The following is a 22,500-nucleotide window of genomic DNA, read 5'->3' on the forward strand; positions in this document are numbered from 1 at the left end:
CAACCCCGGTATCACTTACGAAAGATTCCAAAATTCAAAATCAACCTAGTATTGATAGCATTGTCGAAGGGATCTATGAAATAATAAAGCCTACCTCGACGGAGATCTATGATGATCTATCGGACGATAATTATGACGATAACATTAAAATGGAAAAGATCGAAGAGGAGGATGATGAAAACAGGTAGATTTTATAATTCTTCCTTTTTATTTTTGTCATTTTGTTTTTGCAATTAATAACAAAAGTATTCATCGTTAAAGCTTATCTATTTAATAATTCGCTTAATTGAAAGGATAAATTATTAGAAATATCAAAAAAAAAAAAAAATAAAAAAAAGAAAAGAAAAAAAAAAAGAATGAATCAATTTGTTCAAAAAATGGACTTTTAATGGACGAGAGAAAAAGAAAAATGAAAGGATTCATAATAATTTGAAAATCTTTAAAAGAAGTAATTAGTACGTAATAATTTGAGTTATTAATGATTCTTCATTTAAACGATAAATATTTAGAGAATAACGTAGAAATTGTAAATATAAGAAATGATTAATAAGAAGGGGAAAGATTGATTGGCGCTGCATGATTTGCTCGAGAAAGAAGTAGAAGAAGTAGAAGAAGTAAAAGTAGAAGAAGAAGAAGAAGAAGAAGAAGAAGGTTTATTCCATTTATCGAGGAGTGCAGGATATTGCGAGTCTAACTGCTATAAATCGATTTCTCATACTCTTTCACGCGTTTCCACGGGATTGGTTCAGTCGAACACGATGAAATATCTATCATATTGCTCATTCCTATCCACGAAAACCACCTAACGTGAACGGCCAATAAAAATCGACGAGAGGTCTTCTTTTCTTCGCTTACTTTTCAATACGTATTTGGATCACACGTACATATATAATCGAGTACGCCATATGTTTATAGATTTTTCTATAAACCGATAGATTCTAATCTAAAAGTTCCCAAAAAAAAAAATAGTGACTTTTTTTTATACTCAAATAGGTTAGACTTTTTTTTTATACTCTTCGAACAAATTTTTCTTTTCTTTCTTTTCTTTTCTTTTTTTTTTTGCGGATAATAGAAAAAAAGAAAAAAAAAAAGAAAACATAATTAACACTAAAGTATCACGTAAAGGGTGTGATTTATTTTCCTCAAAAGTAATCTTCGTTAGATCCTGTATTATTTTTTTTTTGATAATTTATAAATCGGACGAAAAATATTGTTGTCCCATAAAAAAATAAGAGCAAAAGAAGAAAAAAGTGAGAGAAAAGAAAAGGCAAAGCACAAAAAAAAAAAAAAAAAAAGAGAGAAAAGAAAAAAAGATGATCGTTAACGACGTCGTTTCTCAAAGCTTAACGAGTATGCCAAGCATTAGAAATAGAAAAAAGGAAAGAGGATAGTAGAAAAAGGAAGAATGGAAATTCTAAGACTTATTTCACCTTCGCAGGTTCACAATGCTTGGCGAAAAAGTGACACAAGTACCAAGGCCGAGCCTGAGCAACTACTTAAAGCGTGTCAAAGCAGAGCCCAAGGCATCTTTGATACAGCTAGCTTCACTCTACGATGCCCTTGGGAAGGATGCTAGAAAACAGGGTTATGGTAAGTACTTTGGATATTCCGACGAGGTTCTCCAGGTGCTCGATACATCGGCCGAAGGTGGTATCGGGCCTCAATTGAACAAGTTATTGAACAAGATCCTTGAAAGGAACGAACTCACCAGGGAAGACGCCAAAAACAGGACGAAACTCGTAATACGAGATCTCGAAGAACCTACCAGTGTACTTAGCAACGATCTTAGAAATCTTTTACCTCTTCGCTTTTCCTTTTCTTAAAATGTTCTTTTACTTTTGATCTTCTATTTTTCTTTCCTTCCTTCCTTCCATCCTTCCTTCTGCTAATAAAAGAAAAAAAAAAAGAAAAAAAAGAAAAAAAAAGGAAAAAAAGAAAAAAAAAGAAGTAAATCATTTGACCCTCGCAATCTGTCCAATTAAAAGAAAAAGAGATAGAGAGAAAGACGTAAAAATCTATTATATATATCTCAATTCTCTTTATTTTACGATTCATTCATTTATCCGAAGTATCCATCTCTCACCACCATCGCTACTTCCCCATCATCAAGCCTTCCCATCCGCCCCCGTCCTCCTCTCCGCTTCTATTTTAACCATTTTTGAATGAAAATATATTTTAATTATTTCGAATGAAAATATATTCTCATAGATTCAACCTCATCGATCATCGATAGTCTTTCTACGCTAACCGTACATGCGGTTAACAGGTTAAAATTTAATAAATTTATCAATCGTAAAGATTAAAAAGAAAAATTAAAGAAAAAGAAAAAGAAGAAGAAGAAGAAGAAGAAGAATAATATTAAAGTCGCCCTGTCGAGAGCAAGTGCCTATTTAATGTGTTTCATCGAAAATGACAAAGGGCTGAAACGTGATTCGAATCGTTTCAACCATCTGTCTGTGGTTACTGAGAGAAAGAAAGGAAAAAAAAAAAAAAGAAAAAGAAAAAAAAAAGTAAAAAAGAAAAAGAAAGAAGAAAGTACATTAAAACTCATCCGTAGAAATATGATAGGACTTTGATCTAGGCTACTGCGAATTAGTGTCCCTTCGTGACCGGGAAACGAATTGGTTAGGGAAACCAAAAAATTACTCTGATGCTTCTCGACATTTTATGGCAGGTTGCATGCGATGCATAAGTCCGAATGCGATTGATCAATTTTTTTTTAACCTACTCTTTTTCAACATTTTCCTCTTCTTCTTCTTCTTTATTCTCTTTTTTTAATTTTTTTTATTTCATAAGCCCTCTGGCCTAATTTCTTTTCGTTTTTACGTGTCTACGTATCTGCGAACAAAATTATTATTTCATTATTATTATTATTATGATTATTATTATTATTATTATTATTATTATTATTATTATTATTATTATTATTATTATTATTATTATTACTATTAGATATATATATATGATTGTTCTCGATGAGAGACAGTTAAGTATCTAAGTTATCAAAGTTGCGAACAATTGTATTCGTTCGATATAATTAAATCTATTTGTCTAACGTTGTATAGATAATTTCTATCATAAATTTAGAATATTATAACTTTGTAATTTTTTTCTATTTTTTTTTTTTTTGTTTCTTTCTATTTGTTATCCTTTTATCAATATTCTATTAAATTTTAAGTCGCTGCTACTTTCAAACGAACGTTTCGCCTTTCAGCAAAAGAAAGTAAGTAAACATCTTCGAAACATCTGCTTTTCATAAAAAAACATCCTCCTATTCCTCTCGTTCGATATTTCATGTCTGTACGTCATCAGCTTCTAAACGTTTACCCTATATATATATATATATATATATATATATATATATATATATATATATATATATATATACCATAAATCTTTTTCATCATAATCGCATAATATACTCTTTCAATATCTTCAAAAATTTCCCAAAAGAAAATTTATTTTTATAAGACGCATACTTACATAGACGTCTGATACACGATTGACTCATATCTTACATATTAATGTAATACGATTGTTCGAAAGCATTGTCTAATAAAAATGTCATTGTCTAAAACCTCAGGCTGGTTCTAAGAAACGAAAAAAGAAAACGAAAAAAAAAAAAAAAATATATATATATATACATACACACATATATGACTCAAAGCTATATCCAATAATTATAAAAGTGAACAGTTTAAAACTTTTTTTAATCATCCTTTCGACTGATAAAAAGATCGACTGATAAAAAAAAAAAAAAGATAAAAAGAAAAAAAAATATACACACACACGATCCAAATGATTCTGTCTTATTTTCAAAGATCACCTTGACCCATCGTCGAATCCAGAGATCGATATTGTTTAATGCCCGCTGTGGATTATGAGTTGGCAAAGACTCAAGCGCATCAATACGTGCTTGGACTTGCCAAACGGTGTATTGACTAATTCTGTGTCAATTGCTGTATCCAATACGCAAAGTCGCCGGCTAAAACAATAGATATGCGTTTCATCGTAGTATTATAGACGATCAGTTTTTACGCCCTTGGTTTGAAAGCAGGTATAAAATGATTTTGAAATTGATGATGGTCTTCAGTCGACGTTACATGCTATCGAGTGTGACCGTATTGAATTGCGTTAGATAAAAATTTTATTTCTATTGAGCATAAAGGCAAACGACGAATAAGAAAAAAGAAAAATAAAAATAAATATTAATAAATAAAGAACAAAATGAAGATCTCCCTGGGATATTGCTTGGTTCTTTGCGTAAGTAAAATTTATTTTCTATGATTATCAAATTTTGAAAATTTTTCTTTTTCTTCCTTTTTTTTTTTTTTTTCCTTTTTTTTTTCATTTTTTGTCAATGTTACGATCGTAATAAAACAATAAAAGTTTTTCTTACGATAACAAGAAATTTAGAAGAAATAATAAGAAGAAGAAAAAAAAAAAAAAAGAAAGAAAACCTAAACGGAGACCAATTAATTGCCGCGACAATATTTACGATATTAATTATACTGCGTACTAATAATTTTTACGATAAATTCGATATGGCAAGTAATATCGATTATATAGGTCTCACCACGTAAAGGTTCCTGCGCGTACGGAGACCCAATTTATCAAATCTTTCGAAATCAATCGTGTATAACTATTAATCAATATTTCGAAATATATATTCTAACGTGTGAGAGAAAAATTGAATCCCGAGAGAAGAGAAATAAAAAAAAAAAAAAAAGAAAAAAAGAAAGAAACTTAATAAAAAGAAACATAAAAAAGAAAGATAAGATGAGCGAAATCGTGACAATGAAAATTCCAATGGTCATATAAATATCAATTCTTGACAATTTTCTGATATGAGGTTAGAAAAAGAAAAAGAAAAAAGGCAAATAAGAAAAAAAAAAAAAAAAAAAAAGAAAAAGAAAATTAATTCGAGAATAAATCTTGAATTCTAACGACTATATTAGCTACGAATAACGCGCGTCAACGTGTTTTATAAAAATGATGCTAATTCTAAGTACTTACTATGAGTTGGGACAAAATGGCGTTCGGGTCGCGCATGCGCAAAACTTGACTTTTTATTCCACCCCGAATTCGACCGAAATATATATATATATATATATATATATATATATATATATATATATATATATATATATATATATATACACACACATATATATACAAAAGCGCGTAAGGGATGTTGGAACGGGGGTGAGACACTTATTCGCGATAAAACATATAATATATACATATTATCAAAACTACTTATCAAAAAGAAAAAAAAAAAAAAAAGAGAAGAAAATAATTTGATTTTATATTTCGACAGCTCCTATCAACGAGAGTACAAACGAAGCCACAAATAACAAAATTATTTCCGATCGAGGAGATACACGTTAACGATCATCGTGAGCCTAATAATAATAATAATAATAATAATAACGAGACGAAACTATTCGACAAATTATTTGGAAAATTACGTGCAACATATAATTTTGTATTTCGCAAAGGGGATAACAATGTTACTATAAGTAACGTCGAAAAAATATTACCGAAGGACGCGCCGAATCCCGATATCGAGGCATTGAAATTAATTTGGAAAAATCCAATAAGTACGAATTCGGGTATAACGAAATTAAATCCTCAAGTCCCAAAGGAACCTGAGAGATATCAAACGAGAATAAAAACACTTTACGACGAGCCAAGATATGACAGATTCGAAGAGCTCCAACCTTTGGAACAATTGGAACCTTTAATGCCATTGGAATTTGACGTGGAAAATGATGATAATAAAAAGGACAAGGACGTCGAATTTATAACCCCGGCAACAACCGGTCTACAATTTCCTACGACCCTAGGCCGTCATTTCGTCGAGTGGCTTGGCTCTCTTCTAGGACTTTCTTACGGAATTTACGCGAAACTTACGAGAGCCATTCATAACAATTATACGCTTTATTAGGGTCAATGACATACGCGAATAACTCGGACTATTATTCTTCTATACTCGCGACTGAAGGGAAAAAAAAAAAGAAAAAGAGAAAAAAGAAAATAAAAAAATAAAAAGAAAAATAAAAAGAAAAATAAAAAAATAAAAGCATCAGCTTTGTAACATAACATATATCGTATCGTTTTTGTTATTCGTTTTTCTTTTTTCTCTTGCTTTTTATATCATTTGAAATAATTTCATATAATCATATCTATACAATTAATAAATAATCAATGATCGAAATGTTATTACTATATATTTTTATACCCACTTCTCTTCCTCATTAGCCACATATCCTGTAATAATATAAACAATTATATATATTTAATAAATGAATAAATAACAAATCGCAATGGATTAAAATTGTACTCTCTAAATTTCTTTTATTGAAAAATATTTTCGGTCTGAAAAATACATGCGTCACTCTTTCTTTTTCATATCTTATTCTCTCTCTCTCTCTCTCTCTCTCTCTCTCTCTCTCTCTCTCTCTCTTTCTTTTTCATTTTTTCTTTCTTTCTTTTCTTTTTTTCTTGTTGTCATTTTGTTTTGTTTTTTGGCACGCCCGCGCTATTTATTATATACTATACAAATAATAATCTTGTTCTCGAGTAACACGATGTTGTAAATTTGTATCGACATGATTGAAATTCGTCAGACCTTAAAAAAGGTGTACGCGATTAGACGCTCGCTTAATCCCTAATCACATGCATCTTTGGAAGTATATAAAATCGGTTTTGAGATTTAAAGAAGAGAAAAAAAGAAAAAGAAGAAGAAAAAGAACAAAATAGAGTAGTTAAACGAACGAAATAAAAAAGGAAGATGAAGAAAAAGAAGAAGAAGAAATAAAAGAAGAAAGAAACAAACCGATTGAAAAGAGACAATGAATGAGATGCTAATAAAATACTGCTAACCTCACATACATCGTACCACCTGAAGTCTTTGGTTCTATGATAACGCGCGATAACGGCATAGCATCATGCCAATATCTCACGTTTATTATTACTATTATTATTACTATTATTATTATTATTATTATTATTATTATTATTATTATTATTATTATTATTATTATTTATAATTAATAATGCGTGTATAGGTATAAGAATATTTTTTTTATACGACGCAGATTCGATTAAAGCCCGTCGTCGTTTTTAATTGGAAGTTTTCGCATTTAAGTAGGCACTTCGAAGAAAATACGTAATCTATTTGACAATGAAAAACAATTCTCTTTTTCTTTTTTTGTTTTGTTTTTTTTTCTACTGAGTTCTTAATTATAATTCTTCTAGATTACAATATTTATTCTCCAAAGTGTCTCTTAATCGATAAGGGATTATTACGATTATACGTGTCCAATTTCAATGTATCGCATATGCAAATACTTTTGATTCTCAGATTAAAAAATCTTCCAAAATAGAAACATGTATACATACGTATATATAATCTTATTAAAAATCTTCATTCTCTCTCTCTCTCTCCCCCCTCCCTCTTCCCCTTATCACTCTCTCTCTCTCGCTCCCTCCCTCCCCCCAAAATCTATTTATAATGAAATTTATTTTTCTTTCGGAATAAATAATGGAAAATCTATATCGATGATTTATATTTGTACAAATGGATCTATAATGATCTATAGAAAATATGTTCGAAAACATACATATCCATAATTTCATAATAATTAATTAATCGAGAATCGTATTTGCCTATTGTGAGAGATTCGTTCATATAAACAATCATTATGCAATAATCAGCCTTCATAGAGTTGTAATAAATGACAGGAAATGTTATTAGAATGATATTTGAAAATTATATATTATATGGCTAATTTAAATGGGATTGAATAATTCGATCAATGGCCGGCGAATGTCTTTTAAATTGTTTATACGATTGATTACATTAATGTCTAAGGACGTTAAATCGAGGAGATCAGATTTGAAACGCTGAACTATACTATCAAACTATTTTTTTTCTTCTTTTTTTTTTTTTTTTTTTTCTCAATAACGCATAATAAATTATGTCTATGTACAGATTAATTGTGTACTTGCGATGGTACTCCATTTATATCAGAACACATCCTAATGGCAGATTGATCGAGTAAATTTCTAATAATTAATAACGATGAGAGTCGGTATCACTTAAAAAAAAAAAAAAAAATAATATAAAATAAAATAAAATAAAATAAAAATGAAGATAAAAATAAAAAAATAAAAAATAAAAAATAAAAAAGGAAAGATAAAAAAAAAAAGGAAAAAAATAAAAAAATAAAAAAAAAAAAAAAAAGGAAAGCTTAGAATCGAAATAAAATATACAGAGCGTTTATGTCCTCCAATAGTATTTCTAAATTCCCCATTATCCCACCCTACCCATCCCTATTTTCTATTACCCCATTATTTTATTATAACGTTTATCTTAAATGTTGTCCTTGGAGACTAGAATCGATAGAAGAAACTATTTTTTGTTTTGTTTTATTTAGATAAACTAACATATATAATAACAAGTAGTCCATATACTATTATATGGATTACTTGCATTGTAATGGCAACTTCTAAAAAATATCTAATCACGTTTATCTCATAAAGCGCAGATAAAATATAATGATTGTGATGGGACAGTATATTAAATTGAAATCAACCTTATATATTTCAGTGTGTGTTCGCTATGATCGCGAACTTAAGGCATCATTCATTGAACATTTATACTTTTTTTTTCTTTTTTTTCTGTTCTTTTTATTTTCTTCTTTATTTCTTTCTTTTTTTTCTGCTCTTTTCTTTTCTTTTAGGACTATTCATTTCACTCAAACGTTTCAACAGATTCATACTCTTTCATAAAACAAGATCACACTGAAATATAGACGCTTAATAATAGAAACATTTTCTCGATGATATTTACCACGTCTAAATCTCAGAAATGCAAGAAAATATACTTGCATCGTTATCCTATTATTTACTATCACGATAAACTTAAGGTCGCAAAATTGATAAAGTATACCAAAGTATTTGATCCATAAGCAGATCCCATTGATTATCTATTTGTGCTGATTTCAACACGTTCCATAAACAGCCTTTTTCTGTTTCTGTTTTTTTTTTTTTTCTTTTCTTTTCTTTTCTTTTTTTTTTTTTTTTTCCTTATATATTTCTAAGCAAATTATTGCTTAAGATTTTATATCGATTATGTTTATTGACTAAGAAGGCATTAAGTACCTTGTATTTTGCGGCAAGACTTCGTTCATGTTCACAAGCGGTTGCTGAAGTGTCGTTACTTCTTTTAAGGATTGTTCTTTAAACGACGAGAAAGTATTTGATAGTACTTGATCTTTCTGAAGATTATGAAGATGATGAAGAAAATCAGTTTCCTGTTTAATGGGATCATCTTTTATGACAACATCTTGTTGCTTAGGCATTGTCGATAATTCAACGGCTTTATCAAAGGGTTCTTTCTGTTCTATAAAAAATAAATCCTTCTTGCTTTTACTCTTTTTAATGCCCAAATGTGTTTGAGTGTGTTTATTCAAATGGTCCTTTCGTGAAAAAGCCTTTTGACATACGGTGCAAGAAAAATTTTTATCACCGGAATGAATAACGTAATGTCTCGTCAAATGTTCATTCCTTTTGAAAGCTTTCTCACAGACAGGACATTTATATGGTCTTTCGTCGGAATGACCTCGCATATGCTGATCCAAATGCTCTTTTCTCTTTAACATCGCTCCGCACTCCTTGCATTGATATTTTCGTTCCTAAAAAAAAGAAGCAAAGGGAAAAAAAAAAAAAAAAAAAAACCAAGAAAAAGATTGATAATGAAAATAAAGGACGAGAGAAAGAAAGATGTAAGTACATTTCTTACGACAATATAAAAAAAAAAAAAAAAAAAAAAAATCCTTCACCTGTATGTGTGCTTGTATATGCTGATCTATCTCGGATTTTTCAGGAAAAACTAAATTGCACTCTGGACAGCAATAAACTCTTGAACCGTCTAAAGCAACGCTGATTTTGATCTCCCCGGTTTTTGCCCGAAATTTCATTTTCTTTTCTACTTTCGGCGAATCCGTTTGTACCTGTTGCTCTACCTTTACAATCTGCCCATTATTATCATTATCTTGTTGATTCGAAAGCAAATGTACGTTAAAATCATTAGGATTCAATGTTATCATCATATGCTCGGAATTCATAAAATTATTTCCATTTTGTGTCTGTGAATTTCTAAATACCGATACGCTAGGAATGTTTAAAATATTGTTCTGATTATGTTCAGATTTCTCTTCCTCCGTCTTATCTTTCTTAATTTGTTCAGTTTGTAATTTTATTAATTGTTGTAATGTTAATGGCAGTGTCGTAGCTTGCAACTTTTGAAGATATTCGGTCATATTAGAACCTTGTACCAATTGAGCAGCTTCCTGCTCATCAGAATTTCTCGTATCATTGTCAGTCTTATTCTCTTCCTTTTGAGTATCTATTTGAGACGTCGAAGGTAAGTACACATTAGGTATAATCCTTACTGGGAGAGTATTTGATTGGACGTTGATTATCGAAGAAGGATTGCACTGATTATAATTAGGAATGTTGATTGCTTGTATACCCTGTTTCTCGCACAGCTGCATAAGAGTATTAGAATCCGGCCAAGTAAATAAAGATCCAGGGTATTTATTCTGTGAGTTTACCTAAAAAAAAAAAAAAAAAGAGTAAAAAAAAAAAAATAAAGAAAAAAAAAAAAACAATGATTAAGCGACAACGTATAACACGTTTGTTTACGTATATGAAAAGGGCAAAAAAAAAAAAAAAAAATTGAAATTATTAGAAAAATTCTATATTTATTACTTACAAGAAATTGTTGTTTATTCTGATTCGAACCTGCGACCGTAGTGTAAATAGAATTTTGAACCGTTGGTAATTCTAATGCACTGCTACTGTTGTTTCCGTTATGATTAAATTCAACGTTAGAAGTAGAATTCGATCGCGATGTTAACTCGGAAAATTGAGGCAATGTGCCTTGAATAATATTATTTCCAGAGAAATTCATCTTTTTCTTCTTCTTTTTTTTTTTTTCTTTTTTTTCCTTTTCTCTTAAAACTTATTAATCGCGCGCGTTCGTCAACGGCAGCACGCGAGAGTTTATAACCTCCAATTCGAACGAATGAACACTTAGAATACGAGTATGTCGATAAAACGTTTCTCAGTCTCACATTTTCTTTATTAAAAGCAAAATTAATTGTTCCTTATATGCCGAAGTATCGATATAAAATATAATGAGTATAATTAAATTAAAAAACTTAAGAGGCAAAGGTACATCGAAACGCACGCCGCGTCCTATACACGACTGCTCCAACATGGCTGCAGTAAAATATTATTTGAGAAAAGCGCGCCAAAATCAAATAACGATAAATTCACGACAATCCGATTGGTTTACGTTCGATCGAGCGACAAAAAATTTTACCAAAAAGTCGATGTTCCTCATGCAAAACAAAATTAACTTTTGTAACTGCTATCACTGTTGCATCGTAACGGGGGAAAAAAAAAAAAAAAAAAAAAAAAACAAGGAAAGAAAAAAAAAAAACTTTCACAAGTCATAGGAAAATTTTCTTTCCTTAACATTGGCCAAACTGTGGCGTTTCTTTTTGTTTATGATTGATACTAAACTCACTTCACTTCGTTTATCCGTTGATAGTAAATATTTGTATTCGTTCGTCGATAATAAAATTTTTTTTTCACTCAAGTGATTTGACATAGTACAGTTAAACGTTGTTATGTTTTAAAAAGAAAAATCTTTTTCAAACAAATACTGAATAAAATCTAATATATCTAGAAGGAAAATTTATTCCTTCGGGTGTTTATTCCATTTTTCAAATGAAATGTACATTAAAGAGATCATGGCAATTGTCATATATAACGCTTTCAACTTTGACCTACTGATAAGAATGTAGGTAATAGAAAAAGTTGTATTGTACATGGATAAAGATACTGAACTATTCTTAGATGACTTACGTAAGAGAAGTAGAACTTTGTTAGATCTTACCAAAAAAAATTCTAAGAAAATCAATAATGAAATTAAAAGATCATATTTACAGAATGCGTTAGTATTATTACTAAAGGAAATAAATATCAAAAACAATATATATATATATATATATATATATATATATATATATATATACATATATATATATATCTTTTGAATTAATATGCGATATTTATAGACATTTATTTACAGAACATTAGAGAGAAAAAATTCTCATTTAAGAAGTCATAAAGAAATATGGAATTTGAGAAATGATTCAAGTGCCGTTAATAATCTTTTACATTTGGATTATCAATTTGATGATAATAATCAAACGTATAGGTCTCTTTCTAATATGCGACCATTAGATAGAATCGTTATACCATCAAAAAATTTATCCCATTCGCATAATTCTTACATGGTAAAAAGAAAACCAGTGAAAGGATGTTATTGCAATGTTGAAGTTAAAAAGATACAATCTAATTCTTCAAATGTGATAAATAAATCTAATACATTATGTAATTATTGTAAAAATCATATTTGTCGTCAAGTAGCATTGCCCATAAATGAAAATAATATAGATGACCCATTAACACCGCCAATTAGTTGTGAAACAATTAGAAGGGTAGAAAAAATCAATTATTATCCTCAATCACAATTTCTTCGCAACGTTCAAAAAAAAGTTTCTGTTTTAAAGGATGTATCATCCGGTGATTGTCCTGATATTTGTTCAAGATCATTGCATTGTAACAAATTAAAAACTGATAAAACATCATATCTAACGGATACTGATAGTCAATCAAAATTTATCACCGATAGAATTAACAAATCTAATACTATTGACATTGATAAATTCGATTCTATTCAAAGAGTATCAAGTTCTATGACAGACGAGGAAGATGAACAAACTCAAGAAGAAATAATAGAAAAAATAAGTAAAGGCATTCAAGTGCCTTTGAGAAAACCATCTAAAACAAAGTTTCTTGTAAAGAGGACTATTTCTTCAAAAAAATTTATACCGGATGGACGTAAAGAAAAATCTACTTCGAGATCATCACTTGACATTAAAAAAACTATAAGATCATCCACTACGGATTGTCAATGTTATAAAAATAAAGGAGACAAATTTATCGATGATTTGAAAAGGAAAGAATTAAAGACATATCGTATTTATCCAAAGGATTATGAGGAAGATGATCGAGAATCCAAAAAATCGTCATTGAGGGATAATAATGATTGTCAAAGGAAGACTATAAAATCTTTGGCCAATGAAGTTAGAGAATTGAGAAAATTTCGTGAAGAAAATTATTTTGATACTCATGGATCGGGTCAAACACTTTTGTCATCGGAATCTTCAGGATCGTTACAGCAATATATGTTAAACGATCGACTTTTTGCAGAACCGATTAAAAGGATTCATAGAAAAGATTTGGTCGTAACTATGCCACCTTGTGCTACGATACAAAAAAAACGCGTTCATTACTTTCCTAGATATATAGTAAGACAAGAGAAGAGTACTTGCAATACAAATTATAAGAAAAAACGTTGCCAAAGTTGTCCATTGACAGGACATGCCATAGATCTTGGTATTTCTAAACCACGTCCAGTGTTAAACAGCTTGGCATTAAAATACCAAAAGAAACTTCCTTAACGAAGTATTTTTATAGTTTAAATAATTTTTTCTATTAGACGTACCACACGATTCTAATTATACACATGTATGTGTGTGTGTGTGTGTGTGTGTGTATGCCTGTGCATTTGTGTGTGTGTGTGTAGATATATATATACATATATATATATGTATATATCTGTTTTTAAAAGTACAGAAAAGTAATTTTTATCTAAATCTTTTAAAAGAATCCCTTTTTTTAATTAAGTTTTCTTCATATACCAAAACGTAGCTGATTTTTGATCTTATTGATCATTCAAATCCATTGTTCATGGCAATAATTTTCTCTGTAGGATATTAAGATCTCATTTTTTTTTTTTCTTTTTTTTTTTTTTTCATTTTAATTTTTTTATTTATTTATTCTTCTTCCTTTATTTTTTCTTTCAAAGTTTAATCACAGAGTTCAAAGACTGACTTTTCATCGACACGATGAAAGTATTCGTATTTTAATAAATTAATTAAGTAACATTATGAATATTTACAAAAGTGTAAATAAATAACGTAAATAAATAACGATCGTTTTTATCCTTCGTAAATTATCTGTAAATCACCGTTCAGATTTTATTGTACCCTATGTCTCGTATAGAAGAGAAAAAGGTAAAGAAAAAAAAAAGAAAAAAAAAAGAAAAAAAGAGGCAAATAACGAAGGAAAAAAAAAAGAAATTAAAATAAAAAAAAAAAAAAAAAAATTCAAAGAGATCCTCCTTTTATTCTTTTCCCCTGATTACTTTATTGAATTTAAATTCGCAAATAATTTTGCGCTTATCAAATAATTGTAAAATGATTGTAAAATTTGTCGATAAGCATGTCGTAATTCGTTATTTACGTTAAAGCGTCAAAACGAACGCGTAATTGTTTCTCCAAAGTAAATTTGATTATTACAGTAAAATATATATTTATATGATGAGAAATATCTGAGACGTTCGAGTGTTTACAAGTTTCGTCGTTTATCAGCGAAAAAAAAAAAAAAAAAAAAAAAAAAGAAAAAGAAAAGAAAAAAAAAAAAAAGGAAAAAGAGAAATTCGAACGGAAAATACATAATGTTTAATTAATGTTAATAAGATTGATTGAGTTTCTTTGACTTTTTATTATTTTTTTTTTTTTTTTTTTTTATAAACAATGACTCTTGAAAAACTACGTATGATGATGGAAAAGATTTTACAATCAATCCGAATTGATTGTGCACATTCGCTTTGGGCATGCAAAAATGATTATGAAATTTGTCGATAAACATGTCGAATTCGTGGATTTTAAAAAGGTGGTAGGAGTAATAATGCAACCATTTAAATAGAACTGGTTCTATATATTTCACTCAGAGATATTTTTAAGTGTGCGACATTCAAAGAAAAAGTAAGAATTCGAGAGAGAAAAAAAAGAAAAGAAAAGAATTCGACCATGAAGATGAAGACCACTATTATGCATTTTCTGTTTATCGTTGCAACAACAACAGCATCGAATCTACGTGAGTTGATCGTTCATTTTTATTTTTTTTTTTTTTTTTTTTTCTTTTTTTTTCTCTATGGGATGCCATATTTTGCTATTTCTCTAACGTTATAATATGTTTACGTAAACTAAGTACGTAATGTTATTACAGAAATTTAAAGTAATCTTGTTCTTACAACAAGAATATATATATATATATATATATATATATATATATTTATACTTATATTTATATTTATATTTATATAAAAAGTAAGCATCTGCAAGAATAAATTCAATTACGATAAGGCCGCAATTATTATTCAATATTGCAGCAAACAATGCAAATCGATTACGTGATTAAATAACTTAATCAGAACCTCAGAGAAATATATGTAACAATAATTAATAATAATAATAATAATAATAATGATAATAATAATTTTTATAATACAGCGAGCAGCTTCAAAATTTGTAATAGATTTGATCCCCAATATTCCGAATGTTTGAGCAATTCTATTACCGACGCTATTGTCTCTATGGCCGACGGTAAGTAAGATTCTTTTTCAAAAATATTATTGATAATTCTATAAAAAGAGAGAGAGAGAGAGAGAGAGAGAGAAAAAAAAAAAGAGAAAAAAAGATATAAATGATGCGAATCTTTTTTATTTTTCTTCTTCTTACGATCGTAAAAAATCATGATAATCGACATAATTTCAAGTATATATAAAAAAAAAACAAAAGATTGACGAAAAAGCAATTGAGAATCGTCAATTCAATCGTTAAATTCTACTACTGTAATCAGGTAAATATTGAAAAAAAAAAAAAGAAAAAAAAAAAAATTGATCTATTATATAAACGAGAAAAGGACAAAAACGCACGTACACAATTAAAATCGATTCAAGTTCGAATCGAGATTTTCTTAAAATCAATTATCATTGTTGATTATTAAAAATGTTAAAAAGAAAAAAAAAAAAAAGGCACATTAAAAAATATGTTAAAAAACATACGTGAAATATTTCTATAATACGAACGAACGATCCCTCGATTATTTAATTATTAAAATATTATCTAATAAATTTTTATTATTAATAATATTATATATTATTATTGATATATTAAATTTCTATGGTTTTCTTTATAATGTAGGTTTGAAAAGTTTCAACGTACCAACGTTCGAACCATTGAAAATCGACAACATAACAATCAGTAGATCAGAAAGTTCACTACAGCAAGAATATAAAAATATTCAAATTCATGGAATGACCAAAGGTCTAAAGATAAACAACGTTCAGTATGCATAAAATTTGTTATTAAATAATTATATATATATATATACATATATATATATATATATATATATATTTTTTTTTTTTCGTTCAATATTTTTGCAATCCTTCCGTTTTATTTTTCTTTTTCTTTTTCCTTTTTTTTCTTCTTTCTTTTCTCGTTTAGATTAAATTGGAAAACTTTAACAATCGACATGGACAGTTATAATCCTGTATTGACTTTATTTGGAGATTACAAGCTCAACGGAAAGATTACAATAATACAAGTAAATGGTTCTGGAAAATCTAATATAACTGTGCGTGAGTATCTCAGATTAAAAATGTCTCACTTAATTTTTTTTTTCCTTTTTTCTTCTTTTTCTTTTTTCTTTTTTTTCTTTTTTTTTTTTTTTTTTCTTTCTTTTTTTGACTTCCTTCCTACTTTCTTTTCTTTTCTTTCAGCCCACATGGAAATGCATCATTCGATACAATTCGAGGAATTCGTTCAAGAAGATAATGAGATTTATTTTAGAGTGACACAATACAATATCAAACTGCATCCAAAGAAGATTATTTACGAATTCGATAATCTTTTCAATGGTGACTCAATCCTTGGTACGTAATCAATGAATTTATAAGATCGATTAACGTTTGAAAGCGAAACAAGGACAAAAGATAAGAACAAAAAAAAAAAAAAAGAAGAAGAAGAAGAAGAAGCAAAAAAAAATGTCTGACATAACTCTTTATCTTTATCCTTTTTTTTTTCTTTTTTTTTTTTTTTTTTTTTTTTTTATCACAGGAAAACAAGTCAATAAGTTCATGAACGAAAATTCTCTGCTGGTCTTCGATGAATTTCAAATACCTTTGGAGAAAATCTGTGGTGCAATGTTAAAAAACACCTGTAATAATATTTTCATGCATTTACCAAAAAGAATCGTATTTCCATAGGATTGAATTATCTCATTTTCTCTCTTCTCTCTCTCTCTCTCTCTCTCTCTCTCCCTCTTCCTTTTTCCTTTTTCAACAATTTTAATACAATTGCATCCTTTTTAATACACAATCGCGCCTATTTTAATACATCTTTTTTTTTCTTTTTTTCTTTTTTTTTTTTTTTTTTTTTTTTTCTTAATACAATTCCATCTCATTACGTCTCTTATTAAGTTCGTACGTAAGAATATTCGGAAAAAAATTTGGTCTTACTTGAAAAAAAGATGATGATCGAGAATATTTTTTCGTCGAGACCTTTCGAATGTTGCGTTGGAAGGAATCGTGGCCATGAACGGGATGAGGATGTAATTTTCCACGATGCTATATAAAAGAGAAAGAAAAAAAAAAAAATTAGATGGGGTGGAGAACAAAAAAAAAAAAAACAAAATATTATAGATTTACTTTTAAATTAAATAATTAATACTCGCGCGAGATATATTACATTTCGATGAAAATACGTACCGATATATTCTTCAATCGTTGATAATCAATCAGATAGATATTATTTTTGAAAAATAACGTTAAAATGAAAAAGAATAAATGTCGAAAGCTTTTTCGAAACTTCGTTAAGCGCGCTATGTCGAAAGAACCAAAGAAAAAGAAATTTTCTAGAAGGGAAATGATCGTTATTTTCAACGATTGTGTTTTTTTTTTTTTTCATACAAAGATGGCGCTGATCGTCACGTGATACGTAAAGGTTATAATATCAGCCAATAGAAGAGACGAATTTTCGACGTATACGTCCAATCGTTTTTCTTCTTCTTCTTTTTTTTTTTTTTTGTGTTTTTCTCTCGAGACCGTAAAATGATATTCTCGATTTGATTCAATATTATATTGTTTTTATATCGTTATTAATTAATTTAACTTATTAGAAAATAAATATATATTGGATGTAAATTTTGTTTGTTTAATAAATGCGTATGAAATATAATTTTGATAAATAATTTAGTTTAAGAAGGTTGGCTAAACTGTATCAAAATATCAACTCAATTAGAATCGTTTGTCCTATTCGTACATTTGATATTTTTCTATTAACTTCTCGTTGATTTTTTTTTCTCGTATTGTTAATAATTAATATAAAAAACGAACTTTTTTTTTAGTTATATCAACGTGACAATAATTACAATAACGTAAAATTCATCACAATGGCGACGAAAAGTTCTTTGCACTGTGTCGTTGGTCATGTCAATCGTGTTTTATCCGTTAATAGTGCCGAAATTATATTCTTACTTGATAATAAATTGCAAAAAGTTTATCTAACGAAAGAAAAATATTTTCACAATGGCAGATTGATATCTCAAGATGAACCGTTCTACAAATACATTAAATGCGGCATGAAGGTATATTTTTCGGATTGACACCAAAAAAAAAAAAAAAAAAAAAAAAAAAAAAGAAAGAAAAAGAAATCCGAAACGAAAGATTTAATAATTCACTCAAGTATGTTACGTATTATTTTATCTTTTAGGTGAAAATTTCCTGTCAAATTTTAAGACAACAAAGACAACGACTTTACGAATGGATAGCACTGGCCTGTTGGCCATATGATCAAACGCTTGGATCAAGTGTATGTCTTAAAGTAGGATTACAATACATATCAGGACGTATATCTAATATAGACAAAGATCATGGTGTTTTGATTACCACAGATACTACAGGAATAGAATATAAAATATATTTCTTGACGAATAATTTTTATTATCATGGCAAAAAATTAGACGTATCTCAGATTATTCTCAATGAGATAAATTCGACAAATATCTTCTTTGATGCTATACCTTGCATTCCTGAAGAGAATGAATACAATTGTGAATGGTATGCTACTTGTGTCTTTAAAGGAAAAAGACCAATAATAAACAATATTTTATCTGAACCATCGATAAGTGACTTCAGAATTAAAGAAATTCTACAAATTATTGAAAATGTTAGTATATTATTTATGGGTGATATATTTTTATTTATACATATATATTTTATATATATATATATATATATATATATATATATATATATATATATATATATCAAATGAATCTCTCACATTTGTATTTTTTTTTTTTTTTCTTTTCAATTTCAGTCTTTCATCAATCCACAATCTGTATTTCTAATTGGCAAAGGAATATTGCTGAATACTATGAATAATGACTTTGGCCTAATTTTAGGCGAATTTCAATATAACATTTTTAAGGAAATTTTGTTCCATAAAAATAATACTTATGTCTTTAAGATGTGTCTAGATAAATACGGTCTATCAGATCTATTAAAGAGAGGTAAAAGAATAATACAAAAGTATTAATTTATTAGTTATACGTATTTCTAAGTGTTAAATTTAAAATGGTTGGAAGAAAAAAAAAGAGCAATGAAAATTAATTTAATTTATCATTTATCATCTTATAGGAGACAGAATGAAATTTATCGCCGTAGGAGCTCCACCAGGTTTTTTTGTTGAATGGATTGCTATACAAGTTTCAATTTGCGATGCTGGAGAATATAAAACTTCAAAATACGATGCTTTTTTATCAAGTTTATGTCAATAATGACAAAAAATATAGGTTAAGAGGTATATAATAGTACAAAAAAAATCATAAGGCTGTATGTGAAATCAAAGTTCCTTTAAGATTTATTACATATACATGTGTATATATATATATATACATATATATATATATAACTTTATAGTTTTATATATGCATATAACTATAATACTATCTTAAGCTATATGTATACATATATATATATATATATTTATATATACATATTATATACACCTATATTATTATTATAATACTATTACTATAACTATATTATTATATTAAGCTATATATACTATATTTTTATCAACAATCTGACAAGATATTATTTACTTAATTCTATAAAAGAGACCGTGAATTTTTATGACGACTATTTATTTTTAAACTTTTATATTAACTAGTTGTAATTTCTAGGATTAAGAATAAGTGACTTTTAAGGACGCGCACAATTACTTTTATTGTTTACCTGAACATTCTATGTGATATTATTGTTATTAATATACGCGTATTTATAAAGTCAAAATAATAGAGTTTTGTTTGTGCATATTTTATAATTATTATTATTATTATTATTATTTTATATATATATATATATATATATATATATATATATATATATATATATGTATAATATTATCTGATAATTACACACACCACCATCATCATTCTTATTGAAATAACATTATTAATAAATTTCTTATTGCGTCATTTGTATTTTCAATTCTATATTAATAATCATATTTATCATCTATGACAAAAGTAATAATTCTAAATAAAGTATGATATAAAATGACAAATAGATCTCGATGATTAAGAATCGTAATCGATCGTTTATACCAATCCATAATTTTTACCGGATGACTTAATTTATGATTTACGTCAGCACTTAAAGGGAGGGTGAAGGGGGGAAAGAAAAAAAAAAAAAAAAAGAAAAAAAGAAGGAGAAGTGGTCTCGATCATTTCCTAATAACGATCGAAGTACGGTGATGGGAGTCAGGGATTCCGTATGGGATACGGGCACGCGCGCTCGTTAAATTATTCATGCTCGTTTTACGGAGTAAACGTGCAAGGAAGCAAACGGCAAGCAAACGGCAAGCAAGCACAAGCAAATGAGCAAACTAACTAACCGAAGGCTCGATTACATATGTAGTTAGACGATGATGCAAATGACACGATGCTAAATAATTCCTTCTATATCCATGATAATCTCGCTTGATGATTTCGCAACGTAGAAGCGGAAGGTCGCAAGAATAAATCATTGTTCGTTCCTTGAACGACGAACAGAGGATGTATGTGTATATATATATATATATGTGTATGTGTGTGTGTGTGTGTGTGTGTGTGTGAAATGTGCAACGTTATTCTCTATCTCTGTCTTCTTTCAATTCGTTCCCTTCCTTCGTTCTGGCAAGGTTGACTCCGTTCCAAACAAGTAGATACATACATACGTTCGACTATTACCAGCTAGGATTTGTCTCTTTCGCAAGGCCGATCTCTACAAGTTAAAAGCTACTTGTCTATTTAACGTTTAATGACGCTCGTAAAAGACACGATTCAAAAAAAAAAAAAAAAAAAGAAAAGAAAAACAAAAAAAGTCAATCTTTTGAAATAATTTCATTTCATGTTCCTATTGTACTTTCCAAACGACAAATTTGTTTTTTTCATATCTCAATGATCTATAAAGGATCGATCGATATTACGAAATAATTTAAATATAATATATATATATATATATATATATATATATATATATATATATATAAATGTATGTATATATGTATATCATTAAAATGCAATTCCGCGTTAGATTGGATATATTATCACAATTATATCTCGATCGTGAAATAAAACTTATTGTTACAATACGTATACCCGGAACAAAAGAGCTTTCCTTCTCCTCCCTCCTCCCTCCTGCCCCTTCTCTTCGTTAAATTTTTTTGCGATTTTGATCTCTTAGCTATCGCACCGTCGGCGATTCTCCGCGCTTTGCTGAACGAGAAAATCCAAGTTGAGCGGGGGTGAGGAGATGACGATGGAGGAGGTGGAGGAGGTGGAGGAGGAAGAGGAGGGCACCTTTCTCCAAGTGTGCGGCCTCGTCGAAGGAAGAACTTGTCGGAACGAAGATCTCCCGGAGAAGACGGCTGTTGTTGCCCGGAGGAACGGCCGATCGAATGTGGAGCAACGAACTTGGAACTTCCAGGAAAGAGGAGAAAATAATCCTGATCCGAATGTAATCCCCGTTTGAAAATCCATTAACTGTTCGTTTCTCAAAATAAAAAAAAAAAAAAAGAAAAAAAGAAAAATGTCAAAGAAAAGAAAAGTAAATATCTAATTTCATTCATCGCTTTATTAAAAATGAAATGACAGATCGATCAAAAACTCTATCATTTATGATCGACAAAAATACCTGCTAAACTATTATATTTTCCCATGACAATGATTAATTGCATCGATTCATTCTATATATTCTATGTATATATATATATATATATATATATATATATATATATATGTTTGTATATGCGTGTGTGTGTGTGTGTGTGTGTATCGGAACAAAAAAAAATAATCTTCGATATATTTAATCGAGGAAGTACCTAAAAACTTATTTAAATTATGGCAATACATATGTACATATACGTGTATATGTGCATATATATATTTAACAGA

General features: G+C 28.6%; 6 protein-coding genes across 9 annotated transcripts in view; 5 read left to right on the plus strand and 1 right to left on the minus strand.

The window, feature by feature from the left end:
- Window positions 1-2,810, plus strand: part of LOC124426990 — a 4,851-nt gene extending 2,041 nt beyond the window's left edge. The window contains exons 3-4 of the mRNA XM_046969365.1: window positions 1-184; window positions 1,439-2,810. The exon at window positions 1-184 is cut by the window's left edge and continues 406 nt beyond it. Of these exons, the coding sequence (XP_046825321.1) occupies window positions 1-184; window positions 1,439-1,823 (569 nt within the window). The 3' untranslated portion in view covers window positions 1,824-2,810. The remainder of the gene's footprint in view (window positions 185-1,438) is intronic.
- LOC124426987 (zinc finger protein 26-like) overlaps window positions 1-11,426 on the minus strand; it is a 24,328-nt gene extending 12,902 nt beyond the window's left edge. Inside the window, exons 1-4 of one of the 4 annotated variants that reach the window (XM_046969359.1) lie at window positions 10,787-11,425; window positions 9,852-10,625; window positions 9,172-9,704; window positions 6,134-6,273 (exon numbers count right to left, since the gene is read on the minus strand). In XM_046969359.1, coding sequence (XP_046825315.1) covers window positions 6,261-6,273; window positions 9,172-9,704; window positions 9,852-10,625; window positions 10,787-10,984 — 1,518 coding nt within the window. In that variant the 5' untranslated portion in view covers window positions 10,985-11,425 and the 3' untranslated portion in view covers window positions 6,134-6,260. Of the gene's footprint in view, window positions 1-6,133; window positions 6,274-7,835; window positions 8,106-9,171; window positions 9,705-9,851; window positions 10,626-10,786 lie in introns of those variants that run through there. The other 3 variants (XM_046969358.1, XR_006942851.1, XM_046969360.1) reach the window with 3 other exon arrangements.
- On the plus strand, window positions 4,099-5,957 carry LOC124426992. Its single transcript, XM_046969367.1, has 2 exons — window positions 4,099-4,263; window positions 5,321-5,957. Exons 1-2 carry the CDS (start codon window positions 4,228-4,230, stop codon window positions 5,948-5,950), a joined length of 666 nt encoding a protein of 221 aa, XP_046825323.1. The 5' UTR covers window positions 4,099-4,227; the 3' UTR covers window positions 5,951-5,957.
- A 175-nt stretch (window positions 11,427-11,601) lies between the features above and the next one.
- LOC124426494 lies at window positions 11,602-14,317 on the plus strand. The gene is made up of 2 exons (XM_046968227.1): window positions 11,602-12,034; window positions 12,173-14,317. Exons 1-2 carry the CDS (start codon window positions 11,910-11,912, stop codon window positions 13,608-13,610), a joined length of 1,563 nt encoding a protein of 520 aa, XP_046824183.1. The 5' UTR covers window positions 11,602-11,909; the 3' UTR covers window positions 13,611-14,317.
- Window positions 14,318-14,846: 529 nt separating this feature from the next.
- LOC124426612 (protein takeout-like) lies at window positions 14,847-17,268 on the plus strand. The gene is made up of 6 exons (XM_046968515.1): window positions 14,847-15,090; window positions 15,507-15,599; window positions 16,200-16,344; window positions 16,506-16,639; window positions 16,781-16,933; window positions 17,118-17,268. Exons 1-6 carry the CDS (start codon window positions 15,024-15,026, stop codon window positions 17,264-17,266), a joined length of 741 nt encoding a protein of 246 aa, XP_046824471.1. The 5' UTR covers window positions 14,847-15,023; the 3' UTR covers window positions 17,267-17,268.
- A 1,006-nt stretch (window positions 17,269-18,274) lies between these two features.
- LOC124426527 lies at window positions 18,275-20,015 on the plus strand. Its single transcript, XM_046968286.1, has 4 exons — window positions 18,275-18,645; window positions 18,771-19,226; window positions 19,380-19,572; window positions 19,700-20,015. Exons 1-4 carry the CDS (start codon window positions 18,451-18,453, stop codon window positions 19,837-19,839), a joined length of 984 nt encoding a protein of 327 aa, XP_046824242.1. The 5' UTR covers window positions 18,275-18,450; the 3' UTR covers window positions 19,840-20,015.
- The last annotated feature ends 2,485 nt before the right edge of the window (window positions 20,016-22,500 follow it).

The sequence above is a fragment of the Vespa crabro genome, chromosome 9 (genome assembly GCF_910589235.1).
Source record: "Vespa crabro chromosome 9, iyVesCrab1.2, whole genome shotgun sequence".
Classification (NCBI taxonomy): Eukaryota; Metazoa; Arthropoda; class Insecta; order Hymenoptera; family Vespidae; genus Vespa; species Vespa crabro.

Excerpts from the sequence above, each read along its gene's own strand:
- LOC124426992 (XM_046969367.1), top strand. The coding sequence starts at position 4,228 with ATGAAGATCTCCCTGGGATATTGCTTGGTTCTTTGC. Across the intron at positions 4,264-5,320 it reads GATATTGCTTGGTTCTTTGC|CTCCTATCAACGAGAGTACA; the intron begins GTAAGTAAAATT and ends ATATTTCGACAG.
- LOC124426494 (XM_046968227.1), top strand. The coding sequence starts at position 11,910 with ATGGATAAAGATACTGAACTATTCTTAGATGACTTACGTAAGAGAAGT. Across the intron at positions 12,035-12,172 it reads AGATCATATTTACAGAATGC|AACATTAGAGAGAAAAAATT; the intron begins GTTAGTATTATT and ends ATTTATTTACAG.
- LOC124426612 (XM_046968515.1), top strand. The coding sequence starts at position 15,024 with ATGAAGATGAAGACCACTATTATGCATTTTCTGTTTATCGTTGCAACA. Across the intron at positions 15,091-15,506 it reads AACAACAGCATCGAATCTAC|CGAGCAGCTTCAAAATTTGT; the intron begins GTGAGTTGATCG and ends TTTATAATACAG. Across the intron at positions 15,600-16,199 it reads TATTGTCTCTATGGCCGACG|GTTTGAAAAGTTTCAACGTA; the intron begins GTAAGTAAGATT and ends TTTATAATGTAG.
- LOC124426527 (XM_046968286.1), top strand. The coding sequence starts at position 18,451 with ATGGCGACGAAAAGTTCTTTGCACTGTGTCGTTGGTCATGTCAATCGT. Across the intron at positions 18,646-18,770 it reads ACATTAAATGCGGCATGAAG|GTGAAAATTTCCTGTCAAAT; the intron begins GTATATTTTTCG and ends TTTATCTTTTAG. Across the intron at positions 19,227-19,379 it reads TTCTACAAATTATTGAAAAT|TCTTTCATCAATCCACAATC; the intron begins GTTAGTATATTA and ends TTTCAATTTCAG.